General features: G+C 37.1%; 1 protein-coding gene across 3 annotated transcripts in view; it reads left to right on the top strand.

Moving 5' to 3' along the window:
* ATE1 (arginyltransferase 1) overlaps positions 1-24,458 on the top strand; it is a 165,630-nt gene that overhangs the window by 1,832 nt on the left and 139,340 nt on the right. For 2 of the 3 annotated variants that reach the window (XM_044916617.1, XM_044916615.1), the window contains exons 2-7: positions 1,224-1,287; positions 3,842-3,904; positions 8,195-8,298; positions 10,124-10,378; positions 16,315-16,547; positions 19,594-19,722. In XM_044916617.1, the coding sequence (XP_044772552.1) occupies positions 1,224-1,287; positions 3,842-3,904; positions 8,195-8,298; positions 10,124-10,378; positions 16,315-16,547; positions 19,594-19,722 (848 nt within the window). Of the gene's footprint in view, positions 1-1,223; positions 1,288-3,841; positions 3,905-8,194; positions 8,299-10,123; positions 10,379-16,314; positions 16,548-18,554; positions 18,684-19,593; positions 19,723-24,458 lie in introns of all 3 variants that reach the window. The other variant, XM_044916616.1, reaches the window with a different exon arrangement.

Genomic DNA, 24,458 nt, shown 5'->3' with positions numbered 1-24,458 from the left:
TTTCATAGATCCTTAATTATTATTTCCCCAGTAATTTTATTTTTATTTATTTATTTTTTTAAAGATTTTATTTATTTTTCTGACAGAGAGATGTAGCGAGAGAGGGAACACAAGCAGGGCCAATGGGAGAGGGAGAAGCAGGCTTCCCGCGGAGCAGGGAGCCCGATGTGGGGCACGATCCCAGGACCCTGGGATCATGACCCCAGCCGAAGGCAGACGCTTAATGACTGAGCCACCCAGGCGCCCCTCCCCAGTAATTTTAGTAAGAGGAAATTGATTAATATAGATGTCCTTTGTTTAAAGTCCTGTGGAAGAAACCTGCTTTTACCCTTTTCACCTAAAGAGAGAACTGTAAATTTCCATTATATATATTTTAATTCTGATCATCTTTACCATAGGGCACCCCACCTATTAGGTCGGTTTTATTATTCCTATTTTATAGATGATGAATTTGAGGCTAATAAAATAACTCAGTGTTAATGAGCGCCTGCCAGGCTTCTGGACATTTCTGTTTCTGAATACCTCTTGTACTATCAAGCCTACCTCTGTCTATATACCTCTAATGCAGTTTGCTGTTTACAAGAGAAAAAATTTCTTTTAACATTAATTCAAATAATACCTTTTAATGTTTTCTCGTAGTCTTCATTTTTTTCAATAATAATTGCATAATTATTCCATCATATGGATAATATCATAGTCCCTGTAATCACTTTTCTGTTCCTGGGCATTTCGATTACTTTCAGTTTTTATACTTAAAAGGAATATTGCTGTATACTTTTGTTCTATTTTCAATATCCAAGACTATGCTAAAAACATAAAAATCAGGAAAATTTATATGCATCAGGAAACATTTGCTTTTCAGTTCTTTTGAAGAGACTAGCTTATTAAATTATAGGGGATATTATTATGGCTTAAAAGTGTGATATAATCTGATCACAGTAAGGACCTTAAATATATGATGCCATAGAGACTATTGGCTAATCCTGAATTAAATATAATCACTTAGATGTGTTTGATTTTTAAAATGAAGATAAATATCTTTTCCATCTGTGTTGTATGTTATGTCAAACAAGTATGAAGTATGTGCAAACTTTCATTTCTCCAGTGTGAGCTAGATTTTTTTTTTTTTTTGCGTCAATATTCACATTTAAAGAATGCTTTGAATTAAAAAAAAAAGTTCGACCTGCTATAATTAACATGGCACGTGGCACTTATTTTTTCAGGCATGTGGGCACATTCAATGACAGTACAGGATTATCAGGATCTTATAGATCGAGGATGGCGAAGGTAAAGCTCTTTAATACAAAGACACTTCTCTTGTTACTGAGGTTCTTATAATTGCAAAATATTGTCTTTAAAATGTTTTCCTGTTTTTGGAAAGAGGTTTAAGAAATTTTTTTATTGTATTTCTTTGTGTAGTGATTCTTTTCTCTCTCCTTTTAAAGATGTTTATTAGGAGAACTTCAAATACACATAAATGTAGAGAGTATGGTATAATGAACCTCATGTACCTATCCTCAGGTTAGGTACATGTTAACGGTTGTTAACATTTTGCCAATCTTGTTGCATCAGTTCTCCTTGCTCCCTGCAATGGAGTGAATGTGCGTGTATCATTGTCACTCCCTTCCCCAATTTTATGGTATTTGGAGGTGGGCCTTTGGGAGGTGATTAGGTCAGAGGGTGGAGTCCTCACAAATCGGATTGGTGCCCTTGTAAAAGAGACCCCCGAGGGCTCCCTTGCCCCTTCTGCCATGTGAGGTTACAACAAAAATATGAACCAGGAAGCTTATCTTTACCAGACATAGAATATGCCAGCACCTTGGTGTTAGACTTCCCAACCTCCAGAACTATGAGGAATACATTTGTGTTGTTTATAAGCCACTCAGTCTGTGACATATTGTTACATCAGCTTGAACAAACTAAGATGTTCCCTCCTCCCCCACAGAATAATTTAAAGCAATTTCAGGTATCCTCTTAGTAGACCTGTAATAAATATATGTTTCTAAGAAAGGATTCTTTTTTCCTTTTTAATGTATCTACGATACCATTATCATCTTTTACACAATAATTCTTTGATGTCATCTGTTACTTAGTTTGATTAGATTTTTTGCTTGTCTCAGAAATGTCCTTTTTTTTTTTTATAGTTGGTTTATTTGAGTGAGGATTCCATTAAGGTCCACACTTTGCCTTTGATGGCTAAGTTTTTTTGGTAATTACCTTTTTATAGATGATTTTAGAATGTATAAAGTTCCTTATGTAAATATAAACAGTGCTAAATGTTCTGTGCCAATACTCCCCAAAAGACATGGGATTGAGCACAGCAAATAAAACTTCACACCTTTTCTTAAACTTAATAATGAGACCCAAAAGGTAGATCTAGGTCGGATGTTGAAGGATTTTGTATGCCATGATGAACTTCTTTTTTAAAAGGTGGAGGGGAGCCATTGAAAGCTTTTATGTCAGAATTGTGATGGAATTTGTGTTTTGGAAATGATCATTCAGATGGCAGAGAGGTATTTGAGGGGGTGATTGTAAAGGCAGGAAGACTCGTTCCAGAGATCCCTGCAGGGTCTGGTTGTGACTTGATCATCTCATGACAGTGCTGTCATCATCAGTGGCTATAGGTTAGAAGATAGATGGGAGGGGACAGACGTAAGGGGTACATTTTAGAAGTAGAAAGCTTGCTGACTGGATATAGAGGTGCTTTAGAGGGAGGAATCTGAGATGACTCCCAGGTTTCTGACTCAGGAACCGAGCTCATGTACGTTTACTTGGGCAGCCATAACAAAATACCACCGACTGGGTATCTTAAACAACAGGACTCTATATTCTTGCAGTACTGGAGGCTGAAATTTCCAAAATCCTGGTGTCTGCAGCTTTATTTTTTTCTGAAGGCCCTTCCTTGGCTTGTACATTGCTGTTGTCTTCTTGCTGTGGCCTCACGTGGTCCTTTCTCTTTGTATATATATCCCTAGTGCCTAGTGTCTCTTTGTATTTCCAGTTTCCTTTTCTTCTTCTTCTTTTTTTTTTTTTAAAGATTTTATTTATTTATTTGAGAGAGTACAAGGGGGGGTAGGGAGAGGCAGAGGGAGAGGGACAAGCAGACTCCCCACCAAGGAGGGAGCCTGATACGGGGCTCAATCCCAGGACCCCAGGATCATGACCTGAGCTGAAGGCAGATGTTTAACCGACTGAGCCACCCAGGTGCCCCCAGTTTCCTTTTCTTATATGCACAGCATTCAGATTGTGTTAGGGCTCATCTTAACTGCCATTTTAACTTGGTCACCTCTTTAAAGGCCTTGTCTCTAAATACAGTTCCATTCTGAGGTACTGGGGGTTAGGGCTTCAAAATACAAATTTTGAGGGGACATGATTCAATCCATAATGTCATGGCTCTGCCACTAACAGATCCAGAAAGCACTGAAAGCATCAGGTTAATTTTGGGTTACCTTGTGCTACTACATGTGGAGCCCTCACCTGTGGATATCGTAGGCTGTGGCTCCCATCAGTGTCACCTCATCCTGAGCGATTTCCTCTGATTGCCTTTATGGTATTGAGGATTGGTGGTGGGCTGAGGCATGGAAGGACTGCAGGTGCTGCTGAGGGGGTGATTGAGGTGAAGAGGTTTGGAGTACATATATCAGGGTTTAGGAAAGAAAAGGCTGGACTCTGTCCTTGGTATGTCTATGTTGCAAGATTATTTAGGTTATGAAGAGTAACTAAATGTTTTTATGTTATTGGTTAGATTTTTACTCTAATTAATTTTGTACTCCTGTACTAGTCTACTTTAGTACATGTGAGAAATGTGTAAGACATTAACAAAACTACTTTTTAATTTTAGAAGCGGGAAATATGTGTATAAGCCTGTCATGAATCAAACATGTTGTCCTCAGTACACGATAAGGTAAGAAAGAGGGTGTATATATAAATTTGAAGAGTATGTATAATTCTTCAGTGACATCTTGCTTTTTTTTACATGTTAATTCTCATTCTAGCTAGACTATAAAGAAGAACAATTGAATTATATCTTTTCTACAAACTGGTGCTACATTTATACGTCATCAGTAGCTTTTTTTTTTTTTTTAAAGATTTTATTTATTTATTTGAGAGAGAGAGAATGAGAGAAAGCACATGAGAAGGGGGAGGGTCAGAGGGAGAAGCAGACTCCCTGCCGAGCAGGGAGCCCGATGCGGGACTCGATCCAGGGACTCCAGGATCATGACCTGAGCCGAAGGCAGTCGCTTAACCAACTGAGCCACCCAGGCACCCTGTCATCATTAGCTTTTAATAATACTATTTAATGGTTTGGGTGTAAATAGGATATGAAAAAGTGTACTGTTTAGCAGTCTAGTCAATGATATCATGACATATTGTGAGAATATTAGAAAATACTCAAATTACTTTTAGATATCAAATGTTTTATAGAATTTAGCTTGGGGATTTCCACATTCTAGTGTATTGCTGGACACAGTACTCACATTGAAACAGCACTATAGGATCTGTAGAAAGAGGAGGGGGAGGGCTGACATTTAATCTGCCACATATATTTAGAGTCCAGTTTTCTTCATTGGAAAACTTAAACTAAAAAGTCTATTTTCCTACAAAGTGTTTGCTTAACCAGCAAACCCCAATATAACATGGAAGGATTTTCCCTTCTCAGATTATAAAGATCCTCCTCTTCTCCCTTGTCCTCCTTGCCTTCCTCTTCTGGTAGAATCTAGGGAAAGTATGTTGCCATTATTAAGCATTTGTCTACAGTTTCAATATGACTATATTCTCTAGATAAAAAAGCAAACACAGTTGTATCCATCATGTTTTGGCTGGTCCTCACACCTCTTTCTCTTAGTTGCTCTTAATTTGTTTTGGGATTGAAGACTTTTGACAATCTGATGAAAAGTTACAGACCCTTTCTGCAGCCAAACAAAAGGGAGGGGGCATATAGGCAAAAATATGTAACATTTGCATACTAATTTTAGGATGATCTTGGGCTCCCAATGGGCTCTCACAGTTCCACTGATTCCTGGTTAAGAATCCTTTTCTTTTATCTAACGTCATAGGACTGGAGCAATAAAGAGAAAAGATGGGTGTCTGGTTTACTGAAATCATCTTACTAAGACAGCTATCCTGTCCTCTTGCAGTTTCAGTGGTTATGAAGCAGTGATATCCTCAAAGGCAGAAGTCCTTTTCCTTCAAGTAACAGTTTGTTATTGGATTATGGCCCAGATTCTGTTTAAATAAGTCTGGAGCTGATTTGCTAGAACCCTGAGAATTTCTAATCAGAAAAGGTTTAAAAAAAAAAAAAAAAAAGGTCAATTTCAGTGGGTTAAAGAAAAAGACCAAGCCTCTGTAATTTATTGGGTGCCTCTCAATGCAAAGCTCTGTTCCAGGTATATTGCTTTTATGAAAAGGGATTCGATTAACATTGCAAAACAAAATAATTATAAAATGTTAATTTTTTTTTTTTTTGCATGAAATCAAACATTTCCTGAATTGTTATTCTTTACACAACTTCATTACATGTATTGATATTACAGAGTCATTTTGCATATTTACTGTTCTGGGTTTTTTTACTTTGTTTACTACAGTAGTTATAATGAGACCTAATGTGAAGTCAAGGCGATTATAACCTACAACGTAGCTTCTTGTTAGATATCAGGGGCTGCCCAGTATGTGAGTATAAATGAGGATGAGCTTCCTTGGCTATGATTTTTTTTGTTTTTTAGTTTTTATTTTTATATAGAATTATATATGCTAGTAATTTAAAAATCAAACAATTCCATAAAGCTTACTTTGCAAAATTGCAGTCCCCTGAACCTCCCTATTTCTTTTTCCCAGTGCAGTCACTCTCAAATTTTTTAACTGATTTTTTTTTTTGTTTATTCTTCTTTCTACCTTTAAGTGACATGCTTATATAATTACAGAAACCTTATCTCATTATCTTTGGGTTTTTCTCATATCTCTGGGTTTCTCTCTTTAAAACGTAAGGATTCAACTTTATTTTTTCTCATTATCTCTGAATTTCTCTCTTTGAAAGATAAGGATTTAACTTTATTTCATCCCTGTTGCCCTGTCACATTCAAGCTCCTTTTTGTCCTCATTGCCAACTTCCCCCCTCAGAAGTATCGTAATATTGGATGGTGTAGTCACTGTATCATGACCTATAAATATGCTATGTGGTCGAGCCATGCAGTGTACTATTGATTACATTTTCTTTCCTTCACAAGTTTTTGCTTTCCATGGTCTTTTTTGTTTGCATAGTCTTCTATGTACCCATCACCAGTCAATTTTAGAAATCCTCCCACAGTTGTGTAAATTTCCTCTTGGTATTTTTAGATGCTTCAGGTGCTCTATCACTTGTGTCCTCTTGATGAATATCTCTGTGTTGTCTTCTGACCTACTGTGATCTGGACAGGTTGTCTTTCCAACTGATGCATCACTGTCACCCTGGGATCTCTTTTTACTGCCATCTTGGGGATTCTCTTTGGGTCTCATGTTTTCTGTCTCCTCTGACCTCTCAGATTATTTCCTCATTTTAGTGTAGCTCATCTTCTAATAGCTTTCTTGAGAAAAAGTTTATTTTTTTGAAGTACTTTTTTTAGACTTCGTATGTTTGCAAAAAAAATTTTTTAAGAGAGAAAGAGATAGTGTGCGAGGGGGGATGGGGGCAGAGGGAGAGGGAGAGAGAGAATCCCAAGCAGGCTCCATGCTCAGCATAGAGCCTGACTTGGGGCTCCATTTCCACGACCCTGAGATCATGACCTGAGCCCAAACCAAGAGTCAGTCAGACGCTCATCCAGCTGAGCCACCCAGGTGCCCCTGTTTGAAAACGTTTTAATTCACCACTCAGATATCTAGTTTGGCTGGGCTATAGAAGTGTAGTTTGGAAATAATTTTGCTTTAGAATTTTGAAGGCTTTGCTTCTGATTCTTGTTCCTTTGTCCAAAATGTTCTTTCCTTTTGAAAAGTTTTTTGTCCCCAGTGTTCTGATATTTCACGTCTGGTGGTGTGTCTTTCTGCATCCATTGCATACAGACTTAAGGGGCTCTTCTTACCTGGGGCCTCCTCCCATCATATCCTTCACTTCACAGAAATTTTTTTTATTATTTTGTTGATCTTCTTCCCCCCATTTTTTTCCTTCTATTCTTTTATAATGTCTTCATTCAGATGTTGAACTTTTAGAGTGATCCTCTAATTTTTTTTTCTCTTGTTTTCCATCCCTTTTGCAATATCTTTTGGGAAATTTCCTCAACTTAATTTTCTGAGTCTTCTGTTTAATTGTTTATTTCTTCTATTATATTTTTACTTCTGAGAGATTTTTGGTTTTGGACTCTCTCTCTCTCTCTCTTTTTTTGTAACCTCCCATTATTGTGTGGCTGTAATAGCTAAAGAGAAATAAGAGCATGTTCTTCTTAGGATATTTGTATTTTTAGGCTCTCCAGTGTCTTTGTAGAGGTTCTCCTTGAGTGTCTGGTGATTCTGACTTTCCAGGGGGGAGTCTGGTCACATTCTGGAGAGAAAGTGCCCATGTTTGTGGCTGGGTTGGGAAATGGGTTGGAGGTTTCCACATTCAGTATGTAGACTTTCATTTAAGCTTCCTGTTTCTAGTACATTTTCATTGCTTTCCACTGTGCCTACATCCTCATGGAGGAGGCCCTATTTTTTACTCTTTCCTAAATGTGCAGCTTTCTCCTGGGTTGTGTAGGGAGTCCTGTGTGGAGTGGTGGAGGCATCAGACATCTAACTGCTTCCAAAACAGACTTTCAAGAGATCTTTCTATTTTTAGAATCACCTTCACTCTTATCTCCTGAGGTATCAGGTATCAACCAATCCCTAAAATTTGTAGGGTTAATGTAAAGAAAATTGGTTATCATTCTGGCTTTTCCCACTGTTGGTTTAGGATTTAAAATTCTTTGGTCTGCTAAGTCAGTTACCACTTGTGCATGTTCTGCCCAGCTTCCAGCATTTTTCCTCTTCTCTTTTTTTTTTTCCAGTGATTTATGCCTTTTTCTTTTTTTCTAATTCCTTAATGTAGTTTTAGTGAGATTTGGGGTGGGACTAGAGGCTACATCAAGCCCTATCTTTACCCAAAAATCCCGGGCATGAGTTTTGCCTTTCTGTACTAGACACTGCCCAGAACTCATTTTATTTCTTCTAGTTTGAGTTCACTTTCTAAATATTTATTTTGCTTTCCTAGGTGCCGACCTTTACAGTTTCAGCCATCAAAATCTCACAAGAAGGTTTTGAAAAAAATGTTGAAATTTCTGGCTAAAGGGGAAATTTCCAAAGGAAATTGTGAGGGTAAGATGAGTTGGGGGTGTAAAAACTCTTTACATCGATGTAGATTTCCAAGGTTGTCATTTTCGGTTATTAAGTAGGGGAATGGGTCCATACTGCAGTCAGGTAGTACTGTTCTTCTGATGGTGGGGATTGCTGTTAGTGTTGCTGTTACTATTACCACTGGCCCAAAAGTCAAGGATAAGGGGAATGCCTGTCAGGGGAAGTCTAGCCTCGGAAGAAGATGGAGGACAGTTTTAAAGATATTGTGATGTCTTGGGGTTTATTGGAACTTTAGTTTTCACAGTACTTTGACAACTCTTATCTTACTTGATCCTAATGGTACCTTGTGAAGTAAATGGGAAGTGTTCTGATATTTCACGTCTGGTGGTGTGTCTTTCTGCATCCATTGCATACAGACTTAAGGGGCTCTTCTCAAAGTCTTACATTTGAGAAACAGATGCTTAGGTGCACCTTACACAATATTGCATAATCACTTTGAATGATGAGTAAAGCTCAGGTTTTCTGTGTTCGAGGAAGCCCTTCAGTAAATCTTATTGCCCAGAATTTTCTTATTTGTGTGATAAATTTTGAATTGAGAGTCAATTTCCTACAAGATAATTAGAAATATTTAATGAACTTTGGTTACAGATACTTTGCTTTTTCAGTTTTTTCAGTGTCTTTTCTTTTCCTTTTAAAAGGAAAAGTATAGGCAGTGCCTAATACATGAGCCTAATAATTGGGAATGCTACCTATCCTTAGAGCTCTTTCTCACTTCTGCCATAGAAAATACCTAATCCTGGAAGCCTTCCATCCCAGTTTTAACTTGTTAATATATTCCCCAAGTGTGTTTTCATTGCCCACAACGTACCAGTCCCTGTTTTAAGCACTGGTGATACAGTGACCAGCAGGACAGGTAAGTTCTTCGCCTTCATGCACTCTCCTAAACAGACCAAGATTCAGGACAACCTGGAGCAGACTTGGCAGAGCTATGGGCAACAAAGAGGCGGGAAGGCTCAGGGGTGTAGAGGTTCAGGGGCAATTGGGCATTGGAAATATCAGAATTTTGGTGCAGCTCTGATTAGTACTGTCTGTACATAATCCGAAAAACTAAGTAAATTTTGTTAGTCAAAAATTTTTTTCAGTGCCTGGGAATCATGTTCTGAGTTTCAAAAATTAACATTCAGATAAGCTTTAAGGTGCCTTCCATTTATAAATTGATGGTTACCTGTCTTTACACATGGCTTTTACATTTGGTTCTCTATTTGACTTGTTTTAGGCTTCTAAATTATTTATTTCTGCAACTGAATTCATAAGGGTGATGTAGAATGGAAGGGTAGACAGCTGTAACAAAGACACCAAACTGCAATGACTAAACAATGATAGAAGTCTTTCTTTCCTCATATAAAAGTCCAGCGTGGGTGTTCCACGTTAGCCTGCAGCTCTGTTCCCCACCCCCCCACCCCATCCATTCTGGGACTCCTTTCAACGTGTGATTTCCAGTCACTCTGGTTTTCACTAATCCAGCCAGTGGGTAGGGTAAAGGGTCGAAGTTCAGGGTCACAAAATTCCTTTGAAAACAAGCGAGGCCAAATTGGGCATATCAGTTTGGTTATGTTCCATTGGTGGGAGCTTGGTCACAACTTGCAGAGGGACTGGGGGTGCATACCTTTGCTTGGGTGCCACAGTCTTAACTACGGCTCTGTTACTTTGGAAGCCAGGAGAATGGATTTTATGCATACACAGTAGTCTCTTCCACATGGGAAAAAGGGGGCATTGTTTTTTTTCCTATGTGTATCTTAACTGTGTCAGATGGCCTAGCTGATGGACTTTGACTTCTGATTTGTAGATGAGCCCATGGAGCCCACCATGGAGGAGACTGTTGCAGGTGACTTTGCGTTAATAAATAAATTGGATATACAGTGTGACCTTAAAACACTCAGTGATGACCTCAAAGAGAGCTTTGAGAGTGAAGAAAAGAAGAAAGGAAAAAGCCCAAAGAAAGAAGAATCTAAGGAATTAATTCAGTCACAACATATAGAGGAGAAGTTGGGCTCTGGTGAGCCATCCCATCCAGTTAAAATGCACATGGCTCCTAAGCCAGGTAAGGCAAGTTTGCTCTGTGGCCATTTTAAAATCCTAGTGATTTTCTTTGTGCTTGAGATTTTGTAGCCCCTGGGTTCTCCCATCAGCTAAAAACACGACGTATGTGAAATCTGCAAAATAGATCCATATTTTGTATAATTTATTATTACCTGGATTTAGAATGGACAAATCATATCTTTAAAAACTGCTATGTTTAAAAATCCAGAAATTAAATTAGTTTTATTATCCCCAAATACAGATATTTTAAAAGAGTTCCATTTCTTCTTACTACCTTAGGACCCTGGAGGTTTGAGAATCAAATTTTTATCTGGAAAAGATGTGCTGCTAAACATTTTTGTTTTTTGTGTGAAGTGAGACAAAGTAAATTTTAGGTATTATGTTCAAGATACAGACATTAAAGTTCTCTAGTTTATCATTAGATTTCTTTATGTAATCATAATGAATTTTAGTTTAAAAATTTCCAAATTTTGATATTTAACTTCACCTTTAATAAGGTCAAAAAATTTTTTTCTATATTTTCACTTGTAAAAGAATTAGGTTATAAAATGTATACAGAATTGGGACACCTGGGTGGCTCAGTTGGTTAAGTGTCCAACTCTTCATTTCGGCTCAGGTCATGATCTCCTAATCCTGGGATCAAGCCCCATGTCTGGCTCTGGGCTCAGCACAGAGTCTGCTGGAGATTCTTTCTATCCCTCTGTCCCTCCCCCTGCTCGCGTGCTCACTCTCTCTCTCTCACATAAAGAAATCTTTAAAAAAAAAAAAGTATCCAACATTAAATGGGTTTATTATATATACATATATATGTGCATGCATGTGTTTGTATGACTTTTTTAAAAAATTACTTCATTAAATGTCAGTTTGGATGGTTATGCTTCAGTTCCTGAATTTGCTCTTATATTTATTTATATAGAATGATCCAAAGGAGACATTTTTATTACTATTGTAGTTTTTCTTATCTAAATCATGTTAACATACAGAAAACTGTGCATTTGCATTTTCCTTGAATAGTTTTTCTTACGAAGGCTTTCATGGCGTTTAAGGGGTTGCCAACTGAGATTTCATCCTAATTAGTAAGAATAGTCTAATGAAATGTTCTGAATGATTTAGATAATTTCTTTCAACTCCTACTGTCTTGGGTGATAGGGTCAGTTCTTTTATTATTTTGTTTATTGTAAATATTACTTAGAGTTTATTAAATTTTAAAAACCTTCATTTTGGAAACATAGACTATTATAATGAACTTCCACGTACCCTGCTCTTATGTGACACTGTTACTGACTCATGATGGGCACTCTTGTGTCATTGATACTCATCATCCAGTTGTCCCCGCCCCCCCAGTACTATATTGAAGCAAATTCCAGACATTATATCATCCCATATGTCAGAATGGTTCTCTAAAAGATACGAACTTGTGCCTACATAGCTCAGTCAGTTAAGCATCCCATTCAGGATTTCAGCTCAGGTCATGATCTCATGGGTCATGAAATTAAGACCCGACTTGGGCTCCATGTGTAGTGGGGAGTCTGCTTGAGAGTCTCTTCCTCTGCCCCTCTCTCCACTCAAGTCTGCGAATACTTTCTCTTGCTCTCTAAAATAAACACATCTTTAAAAAAAAATAAAAGAACTTTCAAATACATATTCATACTCCCACCATTACACCTAAGTAAGATTCCTTAATGTTACTGAATAGTCCATGTTTAAGTTTCCAATTTTGTTTGCATCAGGATACAAATACAGCCACATATTGTAGTTGGTTGACACAATTAGAAAACTCTCTGTAGATCTGTAGGTTCCTTCCATCACTCCCACTTTTTTATTTGCACTTTGTTTGTTGAAGAAACTAGGTTGGTTGGTCTGGGTTATTTAATTACATCTGCAGTGCAGTTTAACATATTCCTGTACCTGCCTATAAACTGATCGTTGGATCTAGAGATTCAAGATTAAATCAGACCAGATTCAAGATTAAATTGTATTTTGTTTTTTGGTGTTTCTGGTTTGTTTGCTTTTTTGGGGAGAGAGAGAAGTCTTAATCAGATTTGAGTTCAAATTATTTATTTGAGGATAGGTGAGGTTACTTCATGGGTGGTGGGATGTTCTTTCAGGAGACACATAATATCTGGGTACCTCTCTTTTAATGCTAATAGCCATGGATCAATGCTCAGTGCCTAAATCCATTGATCCATTAGATATTCTAAGTCTGTCATTCATTTTTCATTTACTAGCTGGATACTTCCATAAACAGAACCTTCATCTCATCTGTTTGTTTCCCATAGAACTCATAGCAAAGGCAAGAGGAATTCTTGATTATTGCATTTTATTTTCCATCCTACAAAATAATTCTTCTGGGCGCCTGGGTGGCTCAGTTGGTTAAGCGACTGCCTTCAGCTCAGGTCATGATCCTGGAGTCCCTGGATCGAGTCCCGCATCGGGCTCCCTGCTTGGCAGGGAGTCTGCTTCTCCCTCTGACCCTCCCCTCTCTCATGTGCTCTCTCTCATTCTCTCTCTCAAATAAATAAATAAATCTTTAAAAAAAAAAAAAATTCTTCTAACAATGACTAGTTAATTTCTTCCTTCCTTTCCTTTCCTTTCCTTTCGTCTTTCTTTCCTTCCTTCCTTCGTTCCTTCCTTCCTTCCTTCCATCCATCCATCCATCCATCATTGTGAACTCATGGGTCTAAACACATGTTTTAATTCTCTGTCCTGTGGGAATTTCTCTAAGTTGGCTTCTAGGGTTTTTTTTAGGATAAAATGGTAGTACTCTTGGCAGCTTCCTATGACATGATGCTCCTGGATCATCTTGTACAGCCATTTCTCCAAGGAGTCCTGGTTTCTTTTAGTGGAAAATGGTATTTGGAGATCATCAACTAGACTAGATGTGACCATTATGGCTACTGGCTTGGTCATTGTTTTCTAGGCTTTTTCTATGAACAGACGCAAGCGGTCATGAGAGGTCATGTTGATACTTACAGTTCAAATTCAGGACTATCATATTTTTACATGTTTGTTTGACATTTGGATCTTCTTTCTTCCACACTGAGAAACCTGGTTCTCAAGGACACAGAGAGTGGTAGAATTAGAATTAGAATATTGCAGTTACCCACTTGCTTTACCCTACTGTACACAACAGTTTAGAATAACAGTACCAACCTTATCTTCAGCAGTGTGATTACTGAAACCATAAAAAAAAGTTTGCAGTTATTTTCCCCTTATGATATTTCTCACTAGAAATGTAAGACAATTTTAAAATGTAGGAATCTTTGGATTTTCTCTGGAAGCATTCATTTCCTTTTTATTTTAAAAATGTTAAAAGTATATTTCCTGAAACTTAATTAGAAATTATTCAGGTCTGTTGAACTCTATTCAAAACTCTTGGGACTAATCTAGGATCCTTGAGTGGTTTGAACCTCTGTGGGTGCAGGGTTGGTATGGTATACTGATTTTATATTGATCTGCTCCCGTTCTTTTGAAGGATCTTATTGATCTGGGGAGATATTTATCCCCTAAGTAAGCTGAAATCCTAATTTGCTGTCTGTTTCAGTTGATAATGTGATAGTACGTATGTGTAGAGTAAAGCAAGCACGATAAGGATTGCTTAGTCCAATGAATTAATTAGTGTAAAGCTGGTCTTCCATAAAAATGTTGAAACTTGTTTCTCAGTTCACTATAGTTTTATAATTTGTTCATAGTTTTAAAACTTTGGTAGGGACTGTAGTTTTGAGTAACTTTTAGAAAATGCAGGATTTTTTTTTTTTTTTTTTTTGCCTTATTACCATTTATGGAGGACCTGTATAGGTAAAACATTGTAGGGATTGGTGGTGCATATAATGGCTAATGATAATAGATAACCCTAATTAAATAGTAGGTATTGTTTTGTTTTGGGTTTTTTTTGAAGATTTTATTTATTTATTTGAGAGAGAGAGAGGGAGAAAGAGGGCATGCATGAGTAGGGAGGAGGGGCAGAGGGAGAAGCAGAGTCCCCGCTGAACGGGGGGAGCCAACGCAGGGTTCAATCCCAGGACTCTGGGATCATGCCTGAGCCGAAGGCAGATGCTTAACCGACTGAGCCACCCAGGTGCCCAACAGTGGGTATTGTTTTATGAGCTACATACGTGTTAACTCATTTAATCCTCATAGAGCTCCATAGGTAGTACTGGTTATTATCTTTTTTGTATAGACAAGGAAACTTGCCCAAGATCATCTAGCCAGTGACAGAGATGACCTCAGGCAGCCCATGTCAGAGTGTGTGCTCTTAACCAAATGCTCTTGTGCCTCTCAGAGCAAATTTGAGGAGACAGATTCCCAGGACAAAGAAAATTCATTCTTTAGGGCAATAGAGTAATGGTTAATTATAGAATCAGTCCTTTGTTGCCTGGTTATTACACTTATTCAAAGTCTGTTTTTATACGTAAAGTTTGTTTTTAATTGGAAAAAATGTTAGTGAAGTTGTAGTATGATTTTACTATTTGTGAACTCACTATTTTCTCATCAGATTTGTTTGTTTTTTTTTAATAAGATTATTATTTGTTTGAGAGAGCGAGCGTGCATCATCAGGGGCAGAGGGAGAGGGAGTATCCCAAGCAGACTCCATGCTAAGCATGGAGCCTGACCCGGGACTCCATCTCATGACTCTGAGATCATGACCTGAGCCAAAATCGAGAGCCAGACGCTCAACCAGCTGAGCCACCTGGGCACCCTACAACAGATTCATCTCTTTTGACCAGCCTTTGGTCTCTGGCAAGTCCCTTAACACCGTGGGTCTTGATTTTCTTTTCTATAAAATTGAACTCGCTAGTCTTGTAAAACTTCATATTGCTGACTTTTATATGATTTGTAAATACTGTTTTAGAATCTTAAAATAGCATTTTTATTTTGTTAATGACTTTAAAAAAATTAAAAAGGTATGTTTATTGTTAGAGAATTTGGAGAAAAGAGAACACTGCAAGAAAAAAAAAGCAAAAAAAGTCCTTTCTCTACTTCTAAACCCATGTAAAATGACTGTCATGTTTCTTTCCAGGCTTTTTTCTAAATATTTTTCATGTGTCTATTTATACATAAGTGGAATTATTTTTTAACCTTGTGTAATGACAAATCCCTGAAAATTTCTAAGCATTTCTAATGACTGATATTCTGTTGCTTAGCTGTTTTAAAAATGGTATAATTATTCTGTTATTGGGCATTTAAATTATTTTGAAGTTTTCATTTGTGTTCATTATTTGCCTCTCTTTTTTTTTGCCTCTAACTCTTAATGATCTTCTCAACATCAAGTCCTTGAAGACTTTTTGGTAGATGAAAGGGCACTCACTAAAGTTCGTGGTTTATTGTAGCTAAAATTTTTATATCTTAAAGGCCTTTCAGTTTGATATTTGCTCTTTTAATTCAAACAAAATTTTCATTAACTGGAGCTGAACAAATGAGACCCCATCCAATTGTTAGATGGAGAGACACAAATACTTCAAGTAAGCAAGGGTATTTTTTCATCAAAAAACCTGCCAGAATGTTTTTTGGGGTCGGTACTCATTTACACCCAGGTCCTAAGCATGTATTTATGTCACCAGTGCTTTGAGAGAAATGTCCCTCAGGAATGGGCTGGAAATACCCGTGTCCTGTAGTAGAAGATACTTGATTATGTTTTTTTCAACTTATAAAGGCAGAGAAGTGGATGAATATTAATTTTTTTTTAAATTTTCACAGTAAGAGCTGTGTGAAGTTTCTGTGACTATTTACTTTCTTTGACAGTCCCTACTTCTGAGATAGAATTTTAAGATCAACTTAGAGCTCTACACCAGAATCTTCTGAAACATCTACTTACAAAGCTAATCTAGCTATTGGAACTCTTTAGACTTAATTCTGTAGAATCTTTGAGACTTTTGGGGGAAAAAAACATTTCTAGAGTCAAATGTGACTAGTCTAATATTTTGCAATTGTTTTTAGGCAAAGGGGCAGATTTGAGTAAGCCTCCATGTCGGAAAGCAAAGGAAATCCGGAAAGAAAGGAAAAGGTTAAAACTCATGCAGCAGAACCCAGCTGGAGAACTTGAGGGTTTCCAGGCTCAAGGTGAACCACCATCTTTGTTCCCACCAAAGGCTAATAAATCCAACCAGCCCAAATCACTTGAAGATTTAATTTTTGAATCTTTACCAGAGAATGCATCACACAAGTTAGAGGTACTTTGGAGGGTGTTTTGTTTTATTTTTTTGTTGTTGTTGGTACCTTGATTATTTTCATTTGAGGTTATACTAAGTTGATATTTTGCTGTTTAAATAATGGGAAATTAAAGTGAATTGGGATGGAGTAGCATTTGTATTTACTAGGTTAACTGCTATTTGACAAAAACCTTTTTTTTTTTTTTTTAAGATTTAAAATAAATACTTCAGGCAGTTTGGCTACTAAAGTTGTGAAGATAATTCCAGTTTTAGCATGTTACTATGTAAGGGACTCTGGCTTTTTGTATCCCTTGATTGAAATTTAGTATTTAAAGTGACAAAATATACTATTAAAATTTCACTGTTAGCAATTTTGGTTAGATTGTAAAGGAGAATAGATCACACCAGGCAAATCACTGTTTTATCCATTCTAGTATCCTGATCTTCATTAAGGCAACAAATGGTAGTACATATGGGAGCCAGCAATTAGGAATTAACTAAATAGTACTAAGTTGTACTACTTTAATCCTCTCTCAGTAATTCTCTCAAACCTCTGTAGGCATAGTATGATTACTTTTAGAGTATTCCTATTATTTTTTATTTACATCCCAGATTAAATCTACATTCTTCAGTATTTGGTGTTTATACATTTTTTTTCTGAAACATTAATGATAATGATTTTATTATATTCTCATATCTCATTAATAACTGGTCAGCCTTTGAATTTGTAGCTTAATACCATCTAAGAGCTTCGCTAAGGATCTGATATTGAAAATTAACTTTAATGCAATCTAAACCTTAGGATCATATATATTATCAGACATAAGTCTTAACAACTTTGACTATTGTAATTCCTTAACTGCTCTGATTTTGGTATTGACTTTCTTCTCAAATTGTAAAGAGAATTGAACATACTACTTAAAGTATGCAATAGCAGTTCTGCAGTAGGCAGCTTTTACTTTTTTTTTTTTAAGATTTTATTTATTTATTTGACAGAGAGACAGAGAGAGAGCACAAGTAGGCAGAGTGACAGGCAGATGGAGAGGGAGAAACAGGCTCTCCGCTAAGCAGGGAACCGGATGTGGGGCTCAATCCCAAGACCCCAAGATCATGACCTGAGCCAAAAGCAGCCGCTTAACGGACTGAGCCACCCAGGCGCCCCAGCAGCTTTTACTTTTTTAACATAATGATACCTTGGATGGGCAGAGACTTTTTGTCCACCGTATATTACTCTTTCTTTGCAGAAGAATTGCGTCTTATGGCACACGTGAAAATTTTCCAGTTAGCCCTTTTATTATACTGCATTCGATTTTCTGTTTTACTCTTCTGTTTTGCTAACACATTTTAACTGGTTAGTGAATAATCAGTGTTAAAATAAATGTTCACCATTACTGTGCAGTTACTGTTAACTCATCCTTATTTTATTTGTGAGGAAACTAAGGCACAGAGAGGTAAATTTATTTGCTTGACCAAGATGGTGACATTGAAAATTTGAGTAAAAGAAATCTAACTTTAGGGTCTTCATTCTTAACTATGCCATGAAATAGGAATACTTTGTGAGGGTTGTCTTTCACACTTACAAAAACAAAATCTGTAAGTTTAGAGTTAGGAGTGATGCATGAAGAGTGTCTAGAAAATATATTCACATTTTTAGTTTTTCTGAATGATTTACTGAAGGTGAGTTGCATACAACTAGAATTCAAGAGTATTTATTTGTGTTTGTGTCTTGAGTGCCAGAAGTATCCTGCCATTTTACAATAGAGTCAGTCTTCCATATTCAGTCATAGATCTTAGTCTTAAGAGTTTAGACAGGATCCTCTGCCTTTTTAATGAGTCTGTAAGTTGGAGAAATAACTTTTTAAAAAAATTTACCTCGTTAATTTTTAATGTTAAAATATTATCGTATGTTTATGCTTTAATATTTGTATGGAAACTTTTGGTTCTTTTTGGGTGGGAGTAACTGTTAATGCATATTCTATGGAATAAATAAATTAATTAACGAACATTGTTTTTTAACTCCTTCTGAAGGTGAGGGTGGTGAGATCATCTCCACCAAGTTCTCAGTTCAAAGCCACATTTCAGGAGTCTTACCAGGTCTATAAACGTTACCAGATGGTTATTCACAAGGATCCACCTGATAAACCAACTGTGAGCCAGGTCAGCAGGCCAAGTGTAATTTTTCTGTGCAAATGGAACTTCCCCCTCCATTTGATACCATTGTATTATAACTTGATTTATTTGTGGTACATTTTATTTATATTCAATTTGCAGCATATCTGCAAAATGATAGGAATGTGGAGTAACGGACATTCTGAAAGTGCAAATTTTACCTAGGACACGTTAAGTGCCAGTCACGTGTAACTGCAAAGTGGAAAGTAACACGTAAAATGAATTATCTTTAAAGTCGCTATGTCTGATGTATTTATCTAAAAATTAATAATAGAACTCTAAGATAAAATATTTATGAGGAAAAAAGCAAAAAAGGCTTTATATTTTTATGATAGGCATACTTTGCACAACATGGTTAATAGACTTTATCTCCATTTAAAAGTCATGTATAGACAGAGTTCATGACAGCTAAATTATACACAACTGAGTGGGACTAGAAAAGTAAGATAGTAGAATTTTTTTAAAGATAATAGAGTATTTTAATAGAAGTTCTCATATGCTTGTAATTTTGTAAATCAGAATATCCAAGAAAAATGTGGAAGGGGGAAAAATCTTAAAACAATACTAGTAGAGGGGACAAAAGTGGTGACCACTACCATGAGCAATAGTGTTGACTCTGTGCATAGAACCACAATAGGTGGAAAGGGTAAAAAACGAAAGAAAAATAAATTGTCCTGGCCCTTAGGAGTTAAAAATTCTCCTAAGTGTTAGTATAAAGTTAGAGCTTTAGGCTCTGGGCCAGTCAGCACGTTCCAGGGTTTATTTATTTCATGAAAAACTCCAGCGCTGAGCTTTGGAAGTGGATTTGCGGAGATCTTACTCTAGCCTCACCTTCAGAAGCACATCAGCAGGTAGAGATGTTTCAATAGCATTTGCTTGTATTTTCCTTGCTCTGAAGGTGAGGTTAGTACCTGTCTCCTTTGAGGACCCAGAGTTCAAGTCGTCCTTCAGCCAGTCATTTTCTTTATATGTCAAGTATCAAATGGCCATCCACCAGGATCCGCCTGATGAATGTGGGAAGACTGAGGTACCTTTTGTGAAACGTTTTTTCCTATCTCGATGAGGTTGTCTATGAAGAAGCATAATATAGAACTTTCTTTTGCTCTTTCCTTATTTGTTAAGTAAAGCTGATGATCCTTTTCAGTGTATGTTACTAAACTTTTGTGAAAACAAGTTCTACATGTGAGCATTTAAGTCCCTCAGAAAAAAGGATAGGTTTGTATTCAGGGTTCTCAGAACCTGCGTAGTGTGTGTACGTGTTCAGTCATCAGGCTGAGTCAGCAAACACCACTGACTGCTGCTTATGTGCCAGACCAGACCATGGGCCACGGCACAAAAGGAAGAATATCTGCCTCTGAGGAGTTGATAATCAAATGGGAAAAATGGACCAGTGTACAAGCATACCTTAACAAGAAGGCGGTGGAAAAGAATTAAATATGTTGAGATTATATAGACTATCACTTAACAAGCATTTACTGAGGGCTTATATTTTCCAGGCTGGAGAGATCTAGATGAATGAGAGATTGCGTAGTTGTCACAGGAGGGATATATTAGAAGAAAGGTGCCAACAGATGCAGAAGACTTAAAATTTGGATTTGTTTGTTTGTTTTAATGACACAGACCGTGTTAGATTAAAAGAGAGTAAGACAAGAGTTAATGCTGTATGTTCCCTGAGAGAGGGCTGACTTTCAGGTTTCCCAGAACCTTACTGGGTCAAGTGTGGTCTGCAGACCAACAGCATCCACCTGGGATGCAGAATCTAGGGTCCCACTTCAGCCCTGCTGAATCCAAATCTGCATTTTGAATTAGGTCTCTGGGCAATTTGAATGCCCATTCCAGTTTGGGAAGTGCTTCCATAAGTTCCCCATTGAGCCATGCAGCTGTGGATGATAGTGTTTACAAATAGTAAGGAGTTTGCCAGATGCAAAAACCTCCCTTTGATATTCTCAGGGGGTCTTACTCCTGAACATTACTCCTTCCTGTTACCCTGGAGATTTTGGCTTTGTGCTGCCTGCCTACCAGGTATGAATGGTTGGGCCATGACACCAGGCCATGATCTGATGTGTTTACTGGGTAAAGATTACTTTCCTGGAACTTCACCCACTTAGGCTTCAGGCCTCCATGGAGTCCAGTCCTGCAGACTAGTCCATTGCTAATGGTGTTCACAGCCTGATTGTGGCAACAGAGGGGCAGGCAGTTCCAATGCCATTAGCATTAGCTATTGGATTAGTAAGTAGGGGAAGTCAGCTTAGTATGGGACTGGAGGTTAAGGAGGTTTTCTGAAGGAGGTGACTTCTGAGCCAAGTCTTAAAGGACAAGTAAATGTTTGTCAGGCCAAAGGGGAGAAGGGCATTCTTGGCAACAGGACTATATGTAAGAAGTATAAAATGCCACCTATGGAATATTCTTGCTGAAGAAACTGAACCTGAATTCTAAGCTTCTAGATGGAATAACTGGTTCACAAAAAATATGAGGGATAAAGGATTATTTAAAATGATACCTGGGCACTGCTGTAAGACAAATCTATAATAAACAGTGTTTTTTAAAAAAAAGGAGGGAAATCTCTAGATTAAAAGTTATAAACTTAAAAAAAATACATAACTACAGTACCATAATCATGCCCAGCAAGCTTAACAATAATTATGTCATCTCATGCCTAGTACATGTTAGATTTTCTTTAGTTGTCTAAAAATGTCTTTTTTTTAAATGTCTTTTTATAGTTGGTTTGTTTGGATCGGGATTCTTGTAAGATCTATACATCCCATTTGGTTGAACATCTTTTAATTTAAAATAAATTTCCCTCTTGTTTTTAATAGCATTTTTAAAAGAAACTGGGTCGTTTATCTTAGAATTAATTTTGCTTCTAATGATACTTTTTGAAAATGTAAGCACATATACATGTGGTATCTGTGTGTGTGCTTTTGTGTGATCTCTCTGTATATATGGTGTGCGTGTGTGTATGTGTATCTCTGTGTGTGCATGTTTTACAACATACCAGTACATACACATATACTTATACATGCACATGTTTCCCCTTCTTTATTATACAGACATACTATACTTGGAGGTCACACAAGAACAATATATAGAGATCTTCATTTTCTAGCTGCTGAGTACTTGCATGGTTTCTTCATTCTGACCTTTACTGGTGGCTATTTGGCGATTTCTAGTCTTTTACCCTTTCATAGTGTTGCAGTGAGTACCCTTGTACATAGAATTGTTTGTATTTTTGTCACTGTGTCTTTGTAATAAGCTTCCAGATTGCTGGGTCAATTCCTCTCCAGAGGGATTCCTCTTCACAGGGGTTGTACCCTTTTGTAGCCGGCAGTCTATGTGAATGCTTATCCCTCCATGGCCTTGGTCACTGAGATTTTATAAGAATTGTGAGTTTTTGCCATATACATGCAAATGAAATTTATATCGTTTTAATTTTCATTCCTTTTATTATAAATGAAATTGAGCGTGTTTTCTTATGTTTAAAATCCATTTGAGTTTTATCTTATGTGAACCATGTGGTCATAGTTTTGCTTGTTTTCCTAGGAGTACTTTTTTTCTTCCATTTCTTAGAAACTGTTTATATATTAAGGACCTAAGCCCTTGGGATAAAAGTTGCAGATATTCCTCTTTAGTTTGTCATTTATCTTTTTACTTTGCTTATGGTGTTTTGCAGTGCCAAAGTTGATTATTATGCCATCAAATAATCAAGGGGCCAGAATTTGCAGACCTTAAGGTCTTGAACTTTAACCTTAATAGTAATAAAGAATGATTGAAGGATTTTAGATAGTGGAGCTGGAAAATTCCATTTAGTTGTTAAGAAATGTGTTAGGACTTGAGAGGCAACAGAAAGCAAAGTTGAATTGATTTTTTAAAGAAAGGATTTATTTGCGTATATAACAAAGAAGTTTTGGCTTCATTAGATCTCAGGAAAATACCATTAGTGCTTCTTGCTTGTGGTCTCCCAGCTTGCTTTCTTTGTAAGGATTGAATCTGACTCAGGCACATGGTGGCAGAGATGAATACTGCCAGTTTAAGGTACGTTATTCTCACAGCGAGTGATCTCAGCAAAAAATAATGTGCACTTCTTTTCTTATTTCAGTAAGAAGTCCCAAGGAAGGTACTGATTGGCCCAACTTGAGATACATTCTTATCCCTGAACCAGTCACTGTGACTGGAGGATGGAGAACTCTGGTCATGTTTGGATCACATGCCTCACCCAAGAGCTTAGGTGGAGGAAGGTGCTTATTTGAACCACATGTTTTAAGAGGAGTAGATGAGTGGTTCCCACAATAATGTTGGCCAGGTTTTATTTAAGAGTGGTGAGACTTGAGGCAGAGCCAGTGAGGTATGATGGACTTGAAGTCATACTGGTAGGAAGAGGATGGTGAGGGTACAGCAGACACTTTGGAGGTAGAGTTGATGAGGATTTGGTGTTTGACTTGAAGGATGTTTGGGAGTTGGAAATGGAGGAGAGGGACGAATCCAGATTGATTTTTCGTTTCTGGCTTGCATGACTGGGTAGATGATGGTGACCTTATCTGAGATAAGAAATACAAGAGGAAGAAGATTTGTGCATTTTGGGACAGAAAATGAGTTCTGTGTCGGCTAGGTTGAGTTTGAGAAGCCTGTGGGATAACTAACTGGGAAGATACTAATCAGAAACCAGCATCTGGAACTTAGCATCTGGAGAGGCTCCAGGGTGGTGGTCTGTATTCAGACTTAAGGTATGAATGAGGCTTCCTCTCCCTGCGACCATGGGGCTTGAACTCACAATTCTGAGATCAAGACCTGAGCTAAGATGAAGAGTTGGATGCTTAACTGACTGAGCCACCCAAGGCACCCTGATTGAGGCTTTTTAGAAAAGGCTTTGTATTCTTCTGTCTGTGTGCTAGGTTATGTTTTCTCAATTTTGTTATATATTATGGGGCAACTCTAATGTTTGGTGTAAATGATGCATAATGTAGAGTAGTAATCCATACTCTAAAAGTGGTATGTATTTTTTAAGAAAAATGAACATGGCATTTAATTAAAATTCTACAGTAAATTTTAATTTGAGCCATTCAGATTTCTATTTCCTTTTGTATGCAGTGAAGTGTACATTTTTAATTTACATTCACTGCTGTCAGTACTGAACTCTGGGTATGTGATTTGACAATGTGTTTAAATAGAAATATGTAATGGATTTCTTTACTATAGCAAAATAGCTTTGCCTTAATGATCTATTTTATAGGGTCACATGCTTACAGAAAATTTGTACTGGTGAAAATGATTTTGACAGAATAGTACTTTGATATGATAGCATGCAAGTGAGTATGGCTTGGTAAATATTATATTGGGTTTGATAAATCCTTTGACTTTGAGATCATCCATAGCATTTTATTTACCTGACATCTAACTGAATTCGTACAGTTTTCAGAGACATATGAAATGATAGTTTTTCTTATAAGCTGATTTTTCTGTCATCTCTTTCAATATGGTTTCTAAGAAATAAACGTAAAATAATACCTTGCAGGTCAAGACCCTGCACTATGCTTTTTTTTTTTTTAATAACAGCTTTATTGAGATATAATTCACCCATTTAAAGTATATGATTCAGTGGTTTTTAGTACGTTTACAGTTATGCAACCATTATCACCAATGCCAGAACATTTCATCATCCCACAAAGAAACCCCATACCCATCAGTAGTCACTCATTTTTTCCTGAACGCCCCAGCTCTAGGCAACGACTATTCCACTTTCTGTCTCTGGATTAACGTAATCTGGAT

This window comes from Neomonachus schauinslandi, chromosome 6, assembly GCF_002201575.2.
Source record: "Neomonachus schauinslandi chromosome 6, ASM220157v2, whole genome shotgun sequence".
Classification (NCBI taxonomy): Eukaryota; Metazoa; Chordata; class Mammalia; order Carnivora; family Phocidae; genus Neomonachus; species Neomonachus schauinslandi.
Note: the sequence above shows the minus strand (reverse complement) of the source record. Positions and strands in the feature narration are given on the sequence as shown.